The sequence below is a fragment of the Haemaphysalis longicornis genome, unplaced genomic scaffold, assembly GCF_048455015.1.
Source record: "Haemaphysalis longicornis isolate Haplotype H1 unplaced genomic scaffold, Haemaphysalis longicornis Haplotype H1 scaffold_12, whole genome shotgun sequence".
NCBI classification, from domain to species: domain Eukaryota; kingdom Metazoa; phylum Arthropoda; class Arachnida; order Ixodida; family Ixodidae; genus Haemaphysalis; species Haemaphysalis longicornis.
Genome location: NW_027526225.1, coordinates 8,173,849 through 8,195,772, shown reverse-complemented (window position 1 = coordinate 8,195,772; position 21,924 = coordinate 8,173,849). Strand labels below are relative to the sequence as shown.

Here is a 21,924-nt window from a genome sequence, read left to right as displayed (position 1 = left end):
GTATTTCGAGAACGCAAAAGGACGGTTGTTTTATTGAACTCGAATACTTCAACGTACGCCCCGCAACGGTTTCGCCGTCGCCGTGGTCGACGCCGACGGAAACACCCGCACGGCAGCGAGCACGTTATGCACTCAATCCGAAGAGGCCGAGGAGATAGCAATCGCTCTGGCCATCGCAGACCGGGATTGCCAGACCGTGCTGAGCGACTCCAGACAGGCTGTAAGGAACTTTTCCAAGGGCAGAATCGCACCGACGGCGGTCCGCATACTACAAGAAGTGAAAGGAAACAAGAAGGTACGCATCAAGTGGTTCCCGGCGCACGTGGGCGAGGCGTCGGAAAGAAACGCAAACCGCAACGAAACGGCACACGCTAAGGCGCGAGCACTAACCGACCGCGCTCACGGCGACCGTCCACTATGGTTTAGTACACGAGACAGGATGACTAACTACAACGAGATAACCAAAGCCTTCCGTCTGACCCGAAGACTTCTCCCGCCGCCCTGCACGGGGCTAAACAGGTCGCAGGCCCTTGTATTCAGGCAACTACAAACGGGCACGCTGCCGAGCCCGGCACTGCTCCACAGAATGTATCCTCAGTCACACCCGAACGACAAGTGCAAGACATGCCGCAGGGAGACGGCCACCTTTGCACACATGTTGTGGGATTGTATCAAGAATCCAGACGATGCTAAATCAGGACGCATACCGCCGCGACTAGAGGCCGCGACGATGAGCAACAACCAAGAAGAACAACTATGGGCCGTTCAGCAGGCCCTCGAGGCGCTGGCGAGGCAGGAACCCGGGGAGCCGGCAACGGCCAGCGGGGATCCGTGCCGCACGCCCGCCACGAGGACGACGTAGGCCCAGTCTACGCGCGAAAGCGCGCACTGCAGGCATCAATAAAGTTTTTCCAATCCAATTGGTCTGTCTGTCTGTCTGTGACTCGATTCAGCCACCCGGCCAAAGTAAAATAGAAGCTGCGCAATAATCTTATATACTCACAGTCAAATCTAAACGTCTAAGTCTGGTGTCAATGTTCATACTTGTCAACATTGTTGAACAAGGGCAAGACATTACGCAAATATAAGGCGCCGAATAAATACGTAAGCGGTATTTGGAGTGTTCCTTTATTTAAAAAATTCATAGATGCTTGGTTTTTGTGATAGCAAGTGAAATACTACATGAACGGCAGAAAACCGCCGCTTGCTGCTGTCCGCGCCACCTCCTGGCAGCATATAAGAAATCAAACAGCAATAGCAACCAAAGGATCCTCTAGGTAGGTTCCACGTTCTGCTTGGAACGCCCATGGAGTAGCACAACGGGGTTCTATAAACGTTGTAGTAGAGTGCCTAAATTCACGCGCGTCTCCGCCATACGGCAGCGCTCGCATCGAGACACCCGACTTGGAGCAGTAAAACGCGGCAAATTTAGATTTACTTGAGCAAACCTCTAGCGTGTTATCGTGGGAGGAATGAGACGGGAGAGGAACAACATGAGAGCTCAGCGTGAAAGAGAAGTGAGGCATTTACTTGGCAGGGGCGCCAGTCGGCTATCGCCTTTCGTCGACATATGCAACAAAAGGAGCAGATACGCAGCCATTTTTTTACAACGAGTTTGAACTAGTTGCACGTCGGATGTGTTGCACATTTAACGCCTGCAATCGCCTTTCCCAATCTAGCACAATAGCCTTAAAATTTGTGCGCGCTTTAGACTCGGGCTTAAAACCGGAATCAGCTTCCAATGTTTGTTACCCGCTTAGGCTTTAATGCCAGCAAGAACAGTATAAGCAAGTTTTGAAACACGTGGAATTTTCGCTTCCCCAATTGCATGCGTCAAATAAAACGCCTTTTGCCAGGCACGCCATGAAATGTTTTTTCACATCTGCGGAGTACAAACGGCGTCAAGTTATAATTTCGAATTTTTATCACAAAAGTTGCTGCGCGTTATGATTGGGGGAGTTTTAGAATCGTGCAGATACGGAATTTGCTATTTTTAAAGTGCACAAACCGCTTTGTGCACCGCACTAGTTAGCATCGCCGCGATCGCAGCAGACCGCAGCACCGTAGCTCATGAAGCGACAAAGTTAATAATCAATATCTGGCGCTCCCGATTGAAGCAGCACGTTGGCGTCTTTGACTCCGTATCTGTTTTGAATTTAGTCCCGAGCGCCTTGAGTTCGTTCTAGGTTATCTCGTCAAGGTCTAACAAAATGTTCATTTTAGTTCTTGGTGGTTAGTTGCAAGCTCGTTTATTAACACGAAAGTGTTTTATTCCGGGATACAGCAAAATTTCACTGACGTCATATCCGCCACGGAAATGACGCCAGTACAACGAAGCACGCGGCCTGTAAAGGGTGCACCCCTGCACACAGGGTCTTCTGGCGGGGAAGCAACCTTTAGTACTAAAGAGTACGCTATACTTAGGGTTGTTCGTTTTCGCGTTTGATAGTCTAACACGAAAGTGTTTTATGCCGGGATACACCAAGTTTTCAACGACCTCATATCCGTCACGGAAATGGCGCCAGTACCACCTTTGCCGAAGCAACCCGCCAGCAGGACGTCGCTCTCCAAGCACACCCACAAGACATCCGCCGACCCGCAAATCATGTTCATCTGCCGATTTCGCTGCACATTTCACTTTGGTGTTTTACCGATTCTTACGACAGAGGAATCAACCCCAGTTTTTTGTTTTGTTAATTCCCCGAAATAGTTGCAGAAATCTCAATCTAAATAATTTACCAGAATATTAGGGTAATTTTTCGAAGTTTTTCGCTGTACCCGTCAACTTCGTATTAACGGGAGCCAACTGCATATACCCACCGCGAGCTGCTCCTTGAAGCCTCCGGACTCCTTCATGGCGGCCACGTATCGGTCGAGGTCCTCGGTCTGAACCACGTGCTGCTTCTCGGCCCCCGGCGGAGTCTCGTACTTGTGGATCACCAGCGTCACCTTGCCGCCGCTGCCGTTGTTGTTGTTGACGCTGCCCTGGCCGCCGACCGAGGGAGGCGCCTCGGTGGACGGAGTCCGGACCACGGGGGCACCGCCTTCGCGAAAGGGGAGAAGAAACGGAACAAACATCTTGCTAACGTTTTGTTCCCACACGAGACGTTTCTTCCCTCACATAGGAATTAATGTTCAAAGCAAGCGAACTTCGAATTATCCGTAATAACGCGTCCTGAGGATTCTACACGGTAAAATGATTTACTCCCTTAAAGGGACAGACAACCGATTTTAGCAGAGTGCATGTCCTCTACCTCATATGAAAGCCGGCGTTTTATATACTTGAGTAAATGCAAAGAATTCCTAAGTAAACCGGCGGAAATAGTTCTAATTCTGGGATAAAATTTCCGAAATCTGAAAGGTGGCAACACGTAGTGTCGAAACGTGACACTATCTTACGCGTTTCGTGGCCTCCGCGATCGGCAACGGCGCGCCGCCGGCAGCAGATGGCGGAGGCCACGCGCGTCCTAACAATCCCGTCGATTTCAACGCGTGATTGAAAAACCGCATAAAGGAACAGGAAAGGTTGCACATTATTGTTGTTTTTGACGGGTGCAAGTTTTTAGACACCTCTTTTCATCTCACGTGCAGTTAAAATTGTGTTGCCGCACGGCTCCCTGTCATGGTTGCCAGCATTCCTCTTGGCGGGACACGTATGGCTGGTAGATCAAAAAACTGCGATTTGAAAAGTTCTAGGGCGCTTTCAGCAAACCCGTTTTGGGTTAAGGTGTTTTAAGTGATGCTATTTCATTTGGAATCAAGAAAATATACTCGACAAAAATCGGTTGTCTGTCCCTTAAGGAGAATTTTCACCGTCTGTAGCTACCCTTACACCCTAGCAAAAACACTAGAAAGCACAATTCTACTGGGTGTTTTGTGGCAGATAACGCCCTTTAAAGCACGCCTTTAAAGGGATGTTTTTTATTGTGTTTTTTGCCAGTGTGGAAGGGTGTTAGTTACATACAGCAATGGCGTAAATCATTTTACAGCGCGTGACGTAGCACCCGATCGAGCAGAGTAGACAGAAAAATGCGCGTAAAAGTTGGTAAGGGTGTCACACCAAGTGAAATCTACCAGGGCTTTTTATTGTGTAGTAAAACTACGCCGCGTAAAAGTGCAGCCTTGGGCTTCGTTTTTGCCCTGGGCCAATGGGACTAAATAGGACTGGATGGCTTTAGTTCAACTGAACCCTCTAAGGTCTTCCAAAAATGTAGCAGGTGGGATTTCTTCGTCACTATTTCACTCTTCAAATGCTGTTGCGTCGTTACAAGAGCCACTGATTGAGATAGAGATAGAAAGAGAGAGAATCATCTTTATTTGCCCTTCTGTAAAGGCTTCTGCGTTGCCGGGAGGGAAGTGGGGCTGCTGTTACCAGTCGCCCCCAAGAACTTCTTCAATGTGTTGGAGGAGGGCCTCCCAGTGCTCCTCTTCTGTCAGTCTTAATGAGGAGGTGGTCAAGTGTCCGACTGAGGGTGAGTACCGGCCGGTGCTTTTCGTGCGCTTGCGGAGAGCAAGTTTGAGCTGTTTAGGTGTTTTGGGGTTCCTCTGGGACGTCGAACCACTCCGCCCAAGTGCCAGGAGAACGGAAAAGGGAGTCTCTGTATATGTTCCTTGTCTGCATAATCTCTACACAATCCCACACGTAGTGCTGGTTGTTAGGGTACCCGTGACCGCAGAGTGGGCAGCTAGGGTGGCCAGGTTTATTACGATGCAGCGTCCTCAGAGTTTTGTGCCTTTGCCTTCGAGTCGAGTCGATTTCCCGTACGCATTTGTCATTGTATCCGTCTGTTTTATCGCCTTAACGCCGTCAAATATAGCTATTTTCAGTTTTATCCATGATAAGCGTGAACTGTGAGCCCACAAGTATATTTTAATTCGGGTTGCATTTGCCGGCATCTTGAGTCAAGAGCGGGAAATACAAAGTAAGTATCCACTCTTTCCTGCGTTTTAACAGCAGAGTTGTTTAGGCCGACACAAATCCGTCCGTCGTAGACAGAAAACCCCGAAGCCTCAAGAAAGAAAACCGTTGTTAGGGAGGTCCATGGAATTGAACCCGGGAACTTTACGCCGTGAAACCGGCAACCGAATCACTGGGCCACCCCAAAGGCCCGAGGGGTATGGGTTATCAGCGCTGGGGAACAATAACATGTGCAGCCAATTGGAAAGAAAAAAAAAAGCTTGCCGTGGTCCGAACTGAACATTGATACCTCGAGTTATGAAACGGACGACTATCAGATTGAACTATCATCACATTTTTTTGTCTTTATATCCTTCTTTTTACGTCTTTACAAGTCAACGATGTAATAAAAAGCGCCTACCATGTTTTGGTTGGCGGAAACTACTAGAAACGTCAAATGATGTCAATTTTTGGAGTACTGGCAAGATTTTCGCGTCAGGATTTTCCACTCTGTACAGTTCACACAAATAGTTCACTTTTCCCTTAAATATGCGCTCACGGTTTGCGCATTAACATCCGCATGGCGCACCGCCATTCGCGAACGCCAGATGCTATACAATCCTAAAAGGATAATCATATCATGCGGTACGCCGTCTTCGTTATTTACACCGAGGAGCCTGATTCCATGGGGTATCACCGGATACTCCTTCTTTATGGTTCTCATCAGGACGTCCCAGAAGAAAATGGCATCTCAACACTCCATAAACACATGTTCAGTAGTTTCAGGTTTTTGACAGAGGACGCACAAGTTGTTCCAAGCAACAAAAAGACCTCGCTCTTCCATCCATGTTTTCACAGGAAGTGCAATGGTGTGCAATTTAAAAAAGAAGGTTTTCACAGAGGCCGGGATTACCATAGCTTTCACCCTGGACAAAACATCCTGTCCTCGGCCTGCAGAGTGCACTGCTCTGTGCAGAGGTATTTCAGCTATCATCGCATTCCTGGCGCACAGCATTTTCTTTTGGTTCGTAGCGCGGACGTTGGCTTTAGACTTGGCCGCTGGTTCCAGCGCGTGCTACCGCGGTCCAGTTTGGGAGAGATGTGAAAGCCTGCGGACGAAACGATCCGGAACTGCCAGTCATGGAGAACTTTCAGCGGCGAGTTCGGAAATAAACGTGAGGTGATGACATATTGAGCGGAAAAAACTTGGCGCCTTACTAGACAACTTGAAAGAAAACTCAGGTCGGCTCAACTGGCCATGCAACGCAGAATGATGGCAGTAACACTTAGTGACAGGAACCGAGCTTCCTGGATCAAAGAAAAAGCTGGAGTAGAAGATATCCTAGTTCAAATAAAGAAAAAGAAATGGGCTTGGGCTGGACACGTAATTAGGCAAAATGACAACAGCTGCACTACCAGGGTGACAGAGTGGACACCGAGGGACGGGTCTAGAAAAAGAGGAAGGCCAATTACTCGATTGAGGGACGGAATAAGGAATTTCGGAGGGAAAGAATGGACTCGAGTGGCGCGGGACAGGAGCGGTTCGAGGTCGGTGGAAGAGGCCTTCGTCGGGCAGCGGACTTAGTGGGTTGTTGTTGTTGATGATGATGATGATGCAACAGCTGGGTGTCCGACGTAGGGAGAGGGGCCGCCGCTCTGCTGTTTCTCCAGCCTTGCACTCCTAGTGCAATCTGCGATTTTAAGCTTCCCGAGCCACCAATGCTATCGCATGAAAGCAGCTTCCTGGAGCCGAATACCTACATCCATCAACGCGCGCTGAGTCACTGCCCGGACGCGCTATGCGCTGTCGTCCAACACACACTTCCCGCTTCTGACGACTACCGGTAGCCGTATATAGCTTTGTGCAGTAGTGCAGGGAATTTGCAGAACAAAGTACAATTCCGGTTGAAGGGCTTCCTCAGTTCCAGTGCTTTCTAAAAAAGTTTGCTGCAATGTACGTGGGGAAATCCCGCTTTTTAGGTGCCTTGCTGGGGCTGTATTCATCTTGTTCTGAACGGCCTTTTCATTTCTAGCGGCCTCAACCGGATGAGAGCGTCTTTATACGATCGGACGGCGAGAGGTGTTACTAGAATCTTGGCAGTTCACAACGGCTTTGTGGCTTCCGGGTGATTCCCAAGGGAATTTCCCAGCGATAGCTGTTAATGGTTTCACTAGTACACAATGCCGTATTTACTCTCGTAATGATCGCCCTTTTTTTAGGGGTGCGTTCATTACGCGGGGTAAAGTTTTGGCGAAAAACTTTCGAGCACAGAAAAGGCGAGCAAGTTGCGGGTCAAAATTTTCACGGTATGTCTTACGAACACAATGAAAATAATAAACAAAAACATAATAAACTTCCGCACGCCGCGGCCAGCCGCTTTGCAGAGTGACGCACAAAGCAGTGTTTTCATGAATTACGGAACGCGGCGGAACGAGTTTTGCTGCGAGGTGACAACAGGGCGACGAATAAGTGGCTTCCTCTATCACAGTGCGGGACATCAAAACAGACACGGGGGCCGAGGCAGCAAGCTGAGCGCATCTTTTTCTTTGTCTTGTGAGTACATTCTGTGCATTTAGTGACAGTTTCTTCCTCACAATATTGAACGCATGCTTGCCGATATCGCTAATATCGGCAAGTCTGCGGCAATAACGTAGCCATGTCCGCTTTGAAAGGGAAGGAAACGGAGCTAAGCACGATCATCATCAGCTAGACTTGGCACACATACCACATACTGCTGCGGCAAGTTCAGGGTGCGTTCATTGCGCGGGAAATAAAAAAAAAATCGAGTTTTGACGACAAATTTCAGGGGTGCGATCATTAAGCGGGTAAATACGGTATACCTTTTTTTTTCGGTGAACAGGCAACAACAGATCTTCAATGCATTTCTTCGTTTTTTACGACATATATATCAACAGCTTATCCAACAGCGCCATTACAATCACACGACACCTCTTAAGATCGGCAAGTGCAAATATGACGCGTGAGAGCAGTTTGCGTTAAATTCGTAAATGCGCAGTTTAGCATTCAAACGCCGCGCTAAAATGGCGTTTGAAGCCGTACACGATTGGTAGGCCCAAAGCAATGGTGGAATTAAATGCCGCTTTAGTATACACATGGCCCATCAATTACGGCATTTCAAACGATTTCTTCAGCTATTGCGATGGTACCACCGATGCTATATAGTTTCTCTTATAAAATGCACAACAGGTCTTTTGGAAAAGACTATTCCTGAAAGGGAACGCAAAAATTAAGAGCGAGTGTGTATAGGTTAGGAAAAGTAAAGACCAATCATTCCACATATCTTACTATCATAACAATGTATCCAACAAGATAAATGATGAGGGCATACAAATGCTTAAAGCCAGAAGATCTGATCGCGATGTGCAGAGGTAAATGTCTAAAAACAGCTTGATAACTGGGAATCGCGAGCAGAAACAAACGAAAAAACAAATCCAAAAGCGCGTCCTTTCGTCGCTGCGTATTGATTTAGCCTGTTTTGTGGCGATGCTCCCTTCTTCGTGCGTGGGGACTACATAGGTGAACCTTTTAGCCAAAGTTCAAAACTAACATTTCAGCTAAAGTTCAGGTAAGTTTCAACTTAGTAAAGTAAACATGTTTAGTTCAACTGTTCAGTGGAACTAAACATGTTTACTTTACTTCAAAGTATTAATGTATCAGTTATCCAAAGATCAGAGTGAACACAGCTGCTGGTGGTGGCTGAACACATTCCGAATAGGATGAAAAGGCCGCTACCACTGCTGTATCGAACTTAGGCTGCCTGAATGAAAAATTTGGAGCACAATCATTCGTTAATCATGTAAATCACCAACGAAACTTAGCAGGCTGTGCTTTTTAAAGTGTGTAAGGTTAAGGTATAAGATAAGACATGCGATGAAGATGTACGATTAAGAAACAGGGTTTTACTATATTTTAAAGCGAAGCTTTATTGTCCTCACTGATGCCGTTGTACACCAATACGCCATGAAGGAAAGCCAGCTTTGTCTGACGATGATGATGAGTGATTGTGGGTGAAGTGAAAGAAAGAAACGCTTCCCATGGCAGAAGTCGAAGCGGGGTCCCTCGCGTTATGAAGCCGGCGTCCATTCGATCGCTCCATTTCGACATGGTCGAAGCGAACGCCAAGCAGCAGGTACCGATTCGCGCCGTACAGCCCAAACGTAAACGTTAGGCCTACCGAGTGCACAAACGAGAGTTGCTGTGGGTGTTCTAGAAAAGTGCGCTATTTTTTCCGACAGCTCCCACTTGGGACATTCAGCATTCTTTCTTTCTTTTTTTGCAAATTTGGATGCCAACAACCAGCACAATCCCGAAGGGACCCGCCAAAACTAACGCTCACGGCTACACTGCAAAACTTACCTCGTATGCTTACGGTGGCAGCTAGTGTGGATAAACAAGTAATTTCGTGGTGCGAGGTACACCCAAAAGGGCATCCACTGATCGAAACGTGTGTTTTGCAGACAGCTTGACGCAAGTAGAATCAAGGTGCTCTAGTCCCTAATGTCCCCAAAGGTTCCCCCAATGGCGAGGGGGAACCTCAACTTCAAGGCCATAGAGATGACGTAGATGTGACTGGAGTGGTGGTGGAAGAAAAGTGGGGAAGGGATGGGTACCCAAGCGGAGTAATCATACGGATGAGAAATTAGAACAACGGGGGGAGAAAAAAAAGGGGGGGTGGGAGCGATGAGAGTTTAAAACAGGGATGAGGGCGAGATGGGGGAGGAAGAAGCAAATCTATTAGGTTAGCTAGGAGTGGGGAAAGTAAGCGTAATAAAACAGGCAAGTCGGTTGCTGGCAACCGACGCCCCGATTCAAGGGGAGAGCCACTAATCATCATCATCATCTGGTTCACCTGGCTAAAACCCACTCGCCCACTCCCCTCTGCAATGCCCTCTGGCCTTGAGGGTAATTGAAATAAATAAATAAATAAATAAATAAAAGCTCCACTCAAGCAGAGAGAGAGACCGGGGGTTGGGGGAGGGAGTCTACGGATTAACTTATGCCACCTGCGAAACGTCACGCAGAAATCTCCCCCACCCAGCAGTAGTTTGTTTTTCGCGGTCACGTGCGAGGTCAGGCTCAGAACAACAATACCATAGCCATTGCCAAAGTACATGCTGTTGGGCGAGTTTGTCAGTCATATCAGCATATCAGCGCGAAGGCGAACACAGACAGCAAATCATGCAACCCTGAGTCGAACGACGACGGAGGTTGAAATGGGAATGTTTCGCCGTCTGAGTTTGGACTTTGATTCGTTGAGCTTCGACTGACTCGCGCGTAGTTTGGACTTTTGATCGCAGCGGCTTTGACTTTGACCCTTCCCCGTTTGATTTCGCACGAAGAAAGCTTCGCGGTCAACCATCGTCATCGTTAGACGGAAGGCTGCATGACTTTTCTGCCTAATTTTGCACGTCCATGAACCTCTCTACACCTAAACTGCTTCGACGGTGTCGTAGTGGCACAATTGGATAGCATTCGGCTTCATAACGCCCGGGACCCACGGTCTATTCCGACCACAAAAATCGTTTTTTTTTTCTGTCCTTTTACCCAAGATCACCATCATCGTATGAGAAAGTTGGCTTTCCTGCAGTTCGACGCGACATACGCCATTATTGGGACATAGAAAACTTCGCTTTAAAATACGGCGAGACAAGCACTGTCCCGTCGCCTTGTCCTGTCGTCGTTCTTGTCTCTGTTCGCCCAGGTGCTGTAGCGACTAAATATGAGCCATTGAACCACCCCAACGTGGGATTTACTTTAAACCATGTTACAGCGAAATCGCTTCATTCGAATTCTCGCTTCCCCCGAAGTGGTTCACGGCCCCCACTGCAGTGTATAAAGAGCCAGCCCATCATGCCCTCTTTTAAGAAATTATCGCTTATAACGAAGCCGATTTTCTGTCCCGAGGACTTTGCTATAACGAGGGTTTCGTAGTTGTGAAGCTTACCGCCGTGTCCATTGGCGATCTTGCCGTTGGCGACGGGCTTTCCAGTTCCATTGGCGCCGATCTCGGGCTTGGCCACGCTCGTCATCTTCCAGCTCCTGGGCTTCCTGCACGAGCAAAAGAAGTCCAGAACATTAGCTAAGCCGCCACACACTGCACAGATCAGGGGGAATTGTGTAGGCCTAATTACGTTAGGCCTAAGTGGTTGTGAAGTCGTAAGGTCTAATTGTGTTCCTCAGCAAACAGCGTTTTTTGTGCTGCGTTTTGAGGAAACAGAGTTTATTGTTCGCTAACCTTTGAAATAAATTAACTGCGAGTTATAAGACCCCTATTCGCTCTATAAGCAAGAATGTACGCTGATTTCACACGATTTTTTCTACGTTGGCACAACCAAACCATCTGTCATTTCTCTCGGAGACCTCAAAACCTAATTTTCAGAAATACCAACATTTTCCCCGTGCCCTCGATGCGCTACCAAAGTTTCCTCCAAACGGAGACCCTCTTAACAAAGTATACGTCCATTCATAACTCGCACTTACACATGAAGTTACATTACGTTTTAGTTTGTTGATTTTAAAAGAAGAAAGCTTCCGACACGGAATACGAAAACTGTTGGCCAATTCGGGGTTTTATTTTTCAGCAATGTCTGCAAAGCGCACTAGAAATGTTTCCAGGCCCGAGTGGTCGGAACTGCCCTACGAACAAACACACAAAGGAAACCGACTAACTGAAACAATAACGAACTATCCCAGCGTTAGAAGCCGATTAGGGGACTTCAGTGATACCGAATTCAAGGCGCTCCCGTGATTCTCTCCGTGAAACTAAAGTCAATGAAAACTGAGACTAAAATTGGTTGGAACTAAACCAAATTAGCGCGAACTAAAATCAATGAAAACTGAATATACATCAATAGAAAGATAAATTAGAATCGATGGAAACTGAACCGAATCAGTGCAAACCAGAAGAAATGAAAACTGAATATAGATCAACGGGAACTGAAACTAAAATCGATGAAAACTAAACCCATTCAGTGCAAACTAAGATCAATATAAACTGAAACTAAATAAATGGAAACTAAACTATAGCAGTGGAAACAAACCAAATGTAATCCATGCAAACTAAGATCAATGAAAACTGCAACTAAATCGATGGAAACTAAAGTCGATGTAAACTGAAGATAAGATCGATAGAAACCGTAACTAAAGTCAATGCAGCCTGCACTCTCGACTCCGCAGCATGCTGAATTCTTCTGCTGCACCAGCGCCGGAGAATGCGTTTCACTTCGGCTTGCATTGGCTTGGCCATGCGTCTTCTTAGCACACCACAATCAGCGGGGTTATTCCTCAACGAAAGAAGCGAAAATAAAAAAAGGCGCAAAACAGGCTGCCCGCAACGACGTCTTCTGATGCGTACGTAGGCTCATGTGAGCCTGCGGCGCTAAGTCATTCGTCGTCGGGCGCACAAAAGAATTGAGCGAGCCTTTCCCCGCGAATACTCGTTTGCTGCCCGGCCGTCAGTGCCGCGAAAGCTGCTGCCGTTCGTATAATGCATCGGTATTGTTCTCCCAGGCGTCTACCCTTTGTCTCGGGCGCGTTATTCGGCGTCCTTTGTGCCGACGCCGCGCGCTCCGCGAGGCGTTTTCGCCCCGCGGTCTCAAGCTGGTTTTTCGCCGTGTTTTTGTTTTTGCTTTGCTGATCCCCGGATGTCTTGAGACGCGCATGTTGTGCACTACCGCCGACAATGGTTGTTGTGTACCCTCCTTAAGGTAGTACGTATACCCATGGCCGTCCGGCCTGTTCCTCACTCCACATCCCCATATTCTTTTAACACGAAAGGTTTTATTCCCGGATACACAAACATTTGAGTGACGTCATATCCGCCACGGAAATGACGCCAGTGCAACGAAGCAAGCGGCCTTTAAAGGGTGCACCCCTGCACATAGGGTCTTCTTGCGGGGAAGCAAGCATTTAGTAATAAAGAGTACGTTATACTTTGAGTTGTTCGTTTTCGGGTTTTATATTTTAACACGACAGTGATTTATGCCGGGACACACCAAGATTTCCCTGACGTCATATCCGTCACGGAAAGGACGCCAGTACACCTTTGCCGGAGCGACCCCCCAGCAGGCCGTCGCTCGGCAAGCACACCCACAAGGCAGCCGCCGACCCGCAAATAATGCTCACTTGCAGATTTCGCTGCACATTTCCCTTTCGTGTATTACCGATTCCTATGACAGAGGAATCAACCACAATTTTTTTTTAAATGACAGTCTTTCTAGGAACACGTGAACGCGAAAATTATGCTGTCTGTCTGGGTTACTCGAATCAACCGCCCGACCAAAAAAAAAATAGGTGAGGTAATGCTTGAAGTATATATGGGCAAGACCATTCTGAACTACTAAATTAATGCGTCGATGCGAGCTAGTTGATATGGCATCATGAGTTATAAGCGTCAAGCACAACTTCAGAAAGAAAAGGATTTTGATAGGAAAGAGGCGCCCATGTCCTATCAAAACCCCTTTCTTTCTGAAGTTGTGCTTGGCGCTTAAACTTACAAAACTACTAAAACTGCTAGAGTGGCTCGTACATATCCGCATTAATCGGCTCAGCAGAATCCTCAGGCATATATTAGGAAAGTGTAAGTACATCAGCGAGGGTACCAGCGTCCTTGTACTTATGAATAGACGTTGAATCGGTTTTTACGTTAGCAAATGAAAAAAACAACAACTTGTTAATAACGGTGTCGGAGAGAGGCGACATAAATGCAAAACACTCAGATGTCGTTCGAACTGCCTTAGGAACAACCGAAATCGACATATGGCGCGTAAGCAGTTCGAACGCGGGAAAAATGAATAAAATCGAACAGACCTCCACTGTATTCATCATGGGACGAGCGGGAGAAAAAATTCCCCGCATTTCCCCGAGGGGAAGAATGTGAAAGTGCGAATGCACGAGTTGAATTTGCGCGGTTCGGTAATGTTCGCGAAAGAGAGATCACACACACACACACACACAACTACAAAGAAAGAAAGATGCATTTATTCACAGACACCTTGTCGTTGTACTTGATTGCTAGAGCGGATCTCAGCTTTGAAATTTCGTGTCAGTACTCCTTTAAGCGGGTGCATTAGCCCTTCTCACGCCCGATTCTTGGCCAATCCCCCACGTGGGTATGTGCCATGTCAGCGGCCAGGCAGCGCGCGCCCATCTCCCCCCGTTGCCAAGGAAGACGAGGAGCGCGCGCACCCGCAGCTGTTGCTATGCGGACGCTTCAGGCTCGCTTAAGAAGTGCATTCGCACTTAAAACGAAACGTGTGAGGGGTGGCATGGGGAGAGAGGAGATGGTGTTACGTGGAAAGGGCGGCAAAAGAGACTACAAGACAGAGGTGACACACGGCCATTTTTGTTGGGGGGCGGAGGAGAGATGGCTTTCCCGGCCACCTTTTTTTCTACGAGGAGGTTTGTTCAGGGTCAGGCCAGCTATATTTCTTTCGGGAGCGTTATACACTGCCCTGTGAGATTATTTACACCCTTAAGGGTGTAAATCACTGTCTATAACCAACACCCTTACACCATAGCAAAAAAAGAATACACCTTTAAAATGGTGTTTTTATCGCTAATTACACCCTTCCGAAGGGTGTTTTAACTTGTTTTTTGACAGGGCGTAACAATGCTAGTAAGACAGACATGGTGTAAATCATTTTGCAGTGCAGCCTATAACGCAGCATTTACAAACTCCTGCTTACATCGTAGATACCCCCTTCGAGCTCACATTGTTGTAAAAACAGTGCACAAATTGGACTGGACAAGAACACTAAAAAAGACACAACAAGTGCTGGTAGTGTTCTCGTCCTGTCTAGTTTGTGCGCTGTTTTTATGAATAGCAAACAACTAGCCCACCGTTCAACCTTTTTACACTTAACTCATATTGTGACAATTGAGTGTTCTGCTTACCCTGAAGCAAGATTCCGTCTACAACAAAAGACAACGTCTTCACTCTGGAAAAGTTACACAAAGTCCTTGGATCATAGAATCCTTCCTCTTCTCAGTGTAAATCGTATTGTCTGACTATCTTGAGGAGGCAGAACATCAATTGACACCGCTGCGACAGTGTGTTCATCTCCTTAGGGGGCATTGTTTAACGCTTTATTCAATACCTCGAAGCAAAAGGCTATTTAATTTGGTTTATCTTCTTTTTTTGTTCAGAAGGCTATTTAATTTGGTTTATCTTCTTTTTTTGTTCTACTCTTCCTACAAATCGACTGCCTTTAGTAGGGGCTCGGGCTGTCGCCATCTCATGTCGTCGTCGTCGTAACCGACCGTCGTCGCATGTAGTCACGGTACTAAAACACCGGGATGCTCGTTTGCGCCTCGCGCTAGAACGTAACGCGTACTAAAAACACCGGAACATTGATTTACGCCTCGCGCTGGAACGCTTCGCGCTTCAAAGACAAGAGACTTTTACAATACCTGTACCCCCAAACGAATTCATCTCCGTTGGCAAAAACGCCAAAGCGCCAAGAATACACTTATCACTGCATGCTTCGCCCCTCCCCAGGTTTCACGTTAGTGGAGATTGCCCGGGATTTTTCCCTTAACCCGCGGGGTAGGATGTCGGCGAACGCAAGTCGGCACCTCTCTCCAAACACGCCCCATGAACAAACCCAAGCATAGACGCCAACCTGAGATCTTCCCTGCAACCAATTACTGCCACCGATGCCTCCTAGCTGGAAGGAATTCTCGGTCACACCCCCTGAGGAGCTTGAAGAGCTCTAGTGGACCACATTAGGAAATCACATCAATGACACCTCAGGATTAGACAATTCCCTGTAAACCTACCAAGAAGCCAAGCAGTCCTTCAGACATAGGCTCCACCAGAAATCTCTCTCTCTCTCTCTCTCTCTCTCTCTCTCTCTCTCTCTCTCTCTCTCTCTCTCTCTCTCTCTCTCTCTCTCTCTCTCTCTCTCTCTCTCTCTCTCTCTCTCTCTCTCTCTCTCTCTCTCTCTCTCTCTCTGCGTTTTCTCTTTGTGTAATAAACAGCATCCTCTCTTCCTCTCTCTATTTCACTCTATCTTTTTCTATCTGTACTCAAAAATAGACCGTACATTATGGTAACGCCTTCCACCTTTGCCGCGATACCTTAGCGCAAAACTTTCCCGTGCAACAACCGCGAGTGTCGTTGGGCCATGCACGCAACTGGCGAAGTTGAATGCAGAGCGCTTCTTGCGCGCCGCAACAACGAACTTTTGTTTCGACCGTCATCGCGGCTAAGAGCCCGCGGTGCGGTCTCGTCGGCGACCCGCAAAAACGGAAACACTAACACAAAAACAATAGAAACGCGCTCTAACCGTTTGCGCCCTCTCTCACAGTCGCCCTAGCACCCAAAACCCTCCTCCGCCAGCGCCCCTTGGGCCATTCAGAGTCGTAGACTGGGACCACTCAACAAGCCCGAAGGAAAACTACCGTAACAACGGCAACTACGCCACAAGAAAGCCGGCGGCGTTCCGCCGCCGTGAGGGTGATCGAGCCACACAGGCGGCTAAGTGCAAATACGTGATTCTTGGACCCGCCGAGCCCCAGCGCTCAGCTCCTACTATGCTCTACAGTACCGCTTCCGCGCGCATGCGCGGGAAGGGGGTGATGGGACGAGTCGAGTAATGGGCAGACGATACGACCTTTCACACGACGTCGGCCCCCCCAGCGGTTATCCCTTCAGCGCCACCGAGCCGTGCGCCTCTGAACACTGCCTCCGCGTTCTCTTTTCTTTATTACCGTCTTACGCTACAGCCTTCAGGAGGTCAGAGTTCGCAGAAAAGCCGTTCTCTCGTGTGGGACGTCGGAATTTCGAGATCCCTCGCCGCCTTGGTCATCGGAGTTTGCAATTTTGTCTTCTTCTTGGTCTGTTTTTTTTTTTTTTTTTTTCATTCCGCCTTTTTTCTTTACAATGACGATATTATGAACGGGCTACTAGGATACGGAGACACGATGAAGCTTTCATTTGTAATTGCGAAATGCTACGAACGTCTGTGGCGCCCCTACTAGACGCAGTTTCGAAAGGTGTCGTCTGCTTTCCCGCGCGCTCCATGGTCTGCTGTCGTCTGTTCCGTGTTTCGAAATGCGTTGTCGGTGGTGTCGTCTGCTCGGCGTGAAAGCAGGTGGCGTTTCTCACGCTGTACAGCTTGGTACTGGAGCCATAGAGTTTCATACAAATATACACTACAGGGAAATATGGCGCTGCAATCGCGGGCCATCGTGGGCGCCGCCATTGCAACTAGCGACGTTCCTCGCCTACTTGGCTTGGCTGGCTACAACCTAGGCTTCTTTGTCTCGAAGCGAAAATCAACAAAAAAGTAACACCTTTTTCTTGCTCATCTCGCACGATGCTTCTAAATAATCATTGACAAATAAATCTTTCTGGAGCTTTAACTTTATAATAACAAAACAAACTTGATTTTTTTGTACAGTAATATTGTTGCGTTTTCGCAGCCAGAGGCAATTTTCCAGCCTGTTCATGAGCCATGCTAAGAACAAGTGGAACGTGCCTGCCCGGAGCGCTCGTTGAAGCACGGATCGCTAGACAGTGGCGCCAGATTTCCGTCTAGTATATATTAGTATGAAACTGTATGACTGCAGCTAAAGCGTCCTCTTTGTTCGTACGCCCTACGGACACCGAATGGGTGACACAGCAGCAGCAGTTGACGCACAAAGTGTTCGGACACTTGCAGACAATAATTTACGGCACCGCCATTCGTTCATTGAGTGCAGTCTTGGCGTCGGGGAAAGCAAATTTAATGCAAATTCTTCTGCTTTTCCAGAAATGTAGCGACTGCGCGTCTAGTAAACGATAATACGCTCCACGTATACGTTTAACTGCCCGAAATCGTGTGAATGCCAACACATGTATTGATCCCATACGTATTATGAGTTCTTGAGCCGTCTGAAGGAGGAATCAAACGATAATGTGTATTTCCGCCATTTTCGCCTGTTTTCGGTGGCTTCAAGATAAATGTAGAATGTTGTTTTGCAGGCCTGGACGTAGGGTATACCAGCCTACGCGGAACTCACGACTGTCTGAACGAATTCGCAGCCTTCCTCTACAGCGCTCATATTTATTCGTTTACTCGGATATAAATGCCCGGTAATTTAAGCTACCAAATTTAAACGCTGCTATAGCTGCGTGCTCGCTTTGGCATGGTGTGGTTTCTTCTTGGCAACAAAAAACGATCTAACTCCCTTTCCTACCTTCATAGTCATACCACGAGTATATATCGACGCCATCCATAGACATTTGAAAGACGACCTCGATCTCCGAGTTAAAAACCTTGGTTAAGCTATAAGCCTCGCACTATCCACCTATCCTGCAACACAACATACCGGCGTCGTTAGCACTCGGGGAAGCAATTTGTCTCGCGTGGTACAGGTTCTAACCACCACGCATAGCACCGAAATTGAGTTTAGCGTGCATTAAAACCAACATAGGGCAACCAGGTCACTCAAGGCGTTTCCTCAAACTGCATGCCAGACGCCACGTTAGGGTTAATTGGTTTCGCCCGTTGGCCGCGGACTCCAGACACGATAAAGAAATAGCCCCGCGCAGTTTAGACTCATCTCATTTTTTCTAGTGTGAGGTGATCTTGGTCGTCACAGAGGTCACACGCGCCGAGGCAGGAAGTGGCTCGAAAATATGCAGACTGCCGCGTTGCGTTCGCGAAGCGATGTTTCTTTTGAAGGAGCGTAACTCGTTCCGACCGCGGAGGCGGGCGCGCACGCGCGCATCTGAGCGGACGCTCGTTCAATCATCCGCGCGAGCCGCGAGGTCGAAGGTTGTCCGTTCCCTTCCGCGTCATTATAATGCGCCGACCCTTGCGGGCTACCACCCCACCCCCATTCCTTGGAGTGTGATGATGCCCGGGGCTTGGCACAATAGCCGACCTTCCGGTGTGCAAAGATCGCGCGAAGCACGCAGGCGCGTGCCTTGACTGCGCCGACCGCAGCCCAGTAGCAAAATAGTGAGTCGTCCGAATGCGGCTCTTGCAGCGAAGTGTTCTAAGGCTAGGGTACCGTGCATTTTACATCGAAACTGTCTTGCGCTAGGTTCTGACTGAAATTGCGGAAGTCTATCGCGCCGCGTTGACAAAGAATTGCACGCGATCGCTCCAGAGATGCTCTGTAGCTCTCAATCGAATATAGGTATGTTGAAAAAAAAAAAAAACCACACTGAAATTGGTGCCTAAGATGACTGTATAATTACTTCGAGTTTCATTTACTTGTGAAAATTAGTTAGTCTAAATTAGTCTAACGTTTCAGAATTCCCATCTGCTGTAAATGCATGGCCATGCGGAGGGGAATATGGTTACAAACAACGGCTGGAACTCTTGTTTATCGGAACAGTCCCGAAACCAATTATATGACAATTAGCCCATAAAACAACTAACATTGTATGCCGGTTTTCCTCTACTTTTCATAATTAAACAATGAACAGTTAAGTTGTAATATACAATTCCCGTCTGCTCCAATAAATCTTCCCTGGTCCCCCGCCTTCGCAGCAACAGAAGGGCGTCAACTTTTAGGGGCGAAGCCCCTCAGGGGCTGGGGCTGTTGGCGTCTCCTGTCGTCGTCATCGTCGTCGTAGTAATCGTCGTTCTTCTCATGTAGCCATGGTACTAAAACATATGGAAACTCGTTTTCGTCTCGCGCTAGAACGTAACGCGTACTAAAATAACACGCCGGACACTCGTTTACCACTCGCGCTGGAGCGCTTCGTAACGCGAACTAAAAAAAAAAACACCGGGAGACTCGTTACGCCTCGCGCTAGAGAGCTTCGGGCTTCAAGGACAAGAGACTTTTACAGCACAGGTGTATACTTCTACGCCCCCAACGGTTTCATCCCCGTTGGCGAAAACGCCAAGGCGCCAAGAATTCACTTATACACTGCATGCTTCGCCCCTCCCCTGGATTCAGGTTAGTGTAGATTGACCGGGATATTTTTTTCGCGTGTTCAAAAACTCGGGTCCTGAATTTGGGGTAAAGTAGTTTGATTTCGTGCGAAAGCTTATACATCTATCACTTGGGTAAGCATTCGTGAAATTAATTAATAGGCGCCTGTTTCAAGATCAGTTGACAGTCTATTAGGTATCGTCGCTAAGGCAAAAAGCCGTTCTCAATTTTGAATTTCACTTCTTTTCTGTCGACGTAATCGGTAGTCCACGTATAGCCAGGACTCCATCCTCCCTCGTCATCCCTTCACACTGCAGAATGGCATCATGAACCGTTGTTTTTCGTGTCCGCAGTTAAAAAAAAACTACCACCTCCCTTCGCGGGAACCCCTGTGTAGATGCGACGCATGGGCGGAGCGGCGAAGGGACCGCGTTTTATAGCGCGCATAACGTTGAGGGGACTGCGTAAGCCGGTCCCAGTCGATGACGACGTTGGCGTACTTGTAAAGCGGCGTGGACTCTAGGTGTTTGAGCCAAGCGTGGATGTTGCTTCGCCGGAAAACGGCACACCGGTTATATGCGCTGCGCGCCCGAAGGAGAGGAAACCGCGGAAGAGAGAGTACTGCACATGCGCCGGCCCCAGCGCGTCTGCCGCGGCTATGACGCAACGTGCCGCGGCTATGACGCAACACAATCCAACACAATCCACTTTAATCCAATCCAAATCCAATCCAATCTAAGCCAAGCCAATCGAATCGAATCCAATCCAATGGCCCTCGCCAGAAAGTGTTCGCTATCGGAGAGGAGAGGGGGTGAGCGGCGGAGAGCGCAGCTGGCACGGCGAGGAGGGACAAGGCGAGTGAATGAGATGCTCTGCGTTTAATACCAAGAAAATGTTGGCCATGCTTGCTTAGGAATATTGGCCAAGAATTCCGAGCATACCCACTAACGGAGATTAGTGGGTATGCTCGGAAGATGAACCAAACAGCGACCGCCGAGAACAGACTGCAAGCGGAACGGACTTGCTATAGTTTTTCGATAAGGAACTAACCCCTCTGACGTCCCTGCAAAGCAACAAAAAGAAAACTGCAGAGACTCCCAAGTGGACTTGTGATTCAACGCTTCAGCCGCTTTGCTGTACACATAGTCCCTGTAAAGTCAGCTTCACTGCTCTACACACACGCATTGCTGGGAAGAAGTTTTTTCTATGCGCCTTATAAGGAGTCTGATAGCAACGTGAGAAGGCACTGGGGCCTTTTATTAAATACCCCCACGAGATGTCATGTATCGCTATCAAACGCTCATTACTGAGACTTCGTAAAGAGTGCTTCACTGCTAGGGACGCGGTCCCTGCTGAGGAAACGTTTTTTAGGGGTAATACAAGAATGCTTGCACCTAATTACGAAGTGCTGAGCGCATTTTATCAACGGCACTGCCGAACTTTGCGAAAGCGTGACTCATCAAGCGTTACGCAAGGGCGGACGAATATCCCCGCCGAGTTCACATTGGAGTGGTTAAATATCTAAAACATAATCGACGAAGTTCAGTCGAAATTCGCTGGAGCGGTGGGCTTGAGTTGTGCTCAACATTAGAGACAGTACGAATCTTCGTACTGAATTGCGCTGTATACCAAGACAACTGGGACGACAAATGTACTGGAACGAAGCTGGGATGATTGCGCCTCGTCTAGTCCCTTTGTCGTCCCATTTGTCTTGGTACAGTGAAACCTGGATATAACGAAGTTGACAAAAATTCGAATTTTTTCGTTACATCCAGGTTTTCGTTACATGCAGGTTTGAAGTTAAGGCTCCCGTGAATGAAGGAAAAAGCACAGTGCCGGAGTAATTGGAGATTAATGGGAGACGCCTTTGCCCTGCAGTGGGTGTAGATAGGATGATGATGATGATGATGATGAATAACTGTGATTTGCTCCTGCTGCTTTCCCACGAGGTTAGGCACTACACGACACTTTAAGAAGCAGGGCCACTTACCCCCGTGTTCACAAACGTAACAAAGTATCACTTTTGAAACTTTTCGGTGCCTTAACGCGTTTCAAGGAACAAACTTATACACTGAAAGGGCGCCTTTGCGCGAACTTGATGCCCTTTTCCGCACTCAAAAATGGTGAG

At 48.0% G+C, this 21,924-nt stretch overlaps 1 protein-coding gene across 3 annotated transcripts in view; it reads right to left on the bottom strand.

Annotated features, from left to right (window-relative positions):
- LOC144162378 (receptor-type tyrosine-protein phosphatase mu-like) overlaps window positions 1-21,924 on the bottom strand; it is a 193,380-nt gene that overhangs the window by 45,043 nt on the left and 126,413 nt on the right. For all 3 annotated transcript variants that reach the window (XM_077692880.1, XM_077692879.1, XM_077692881.1), the window contains exons 2-3: window positions 10,864-10,967; window positions 2,821-3,044 (exon numbers count right to left, since the gene is read on the bottom strand). In XM_077692880.1, coding sequence (XP_077549006.1) covers window positions 2,821-3,044; window positions 10,864-10,948 — 309 coding nt within the window. In that variant the 5' untranslated portion in view covers window positions 10,949-10,967. The remainder of the gene's footprint in view (window positions 1-2,820; window positions 3,045-10,863; window positions 10,968-21,924) is intronic.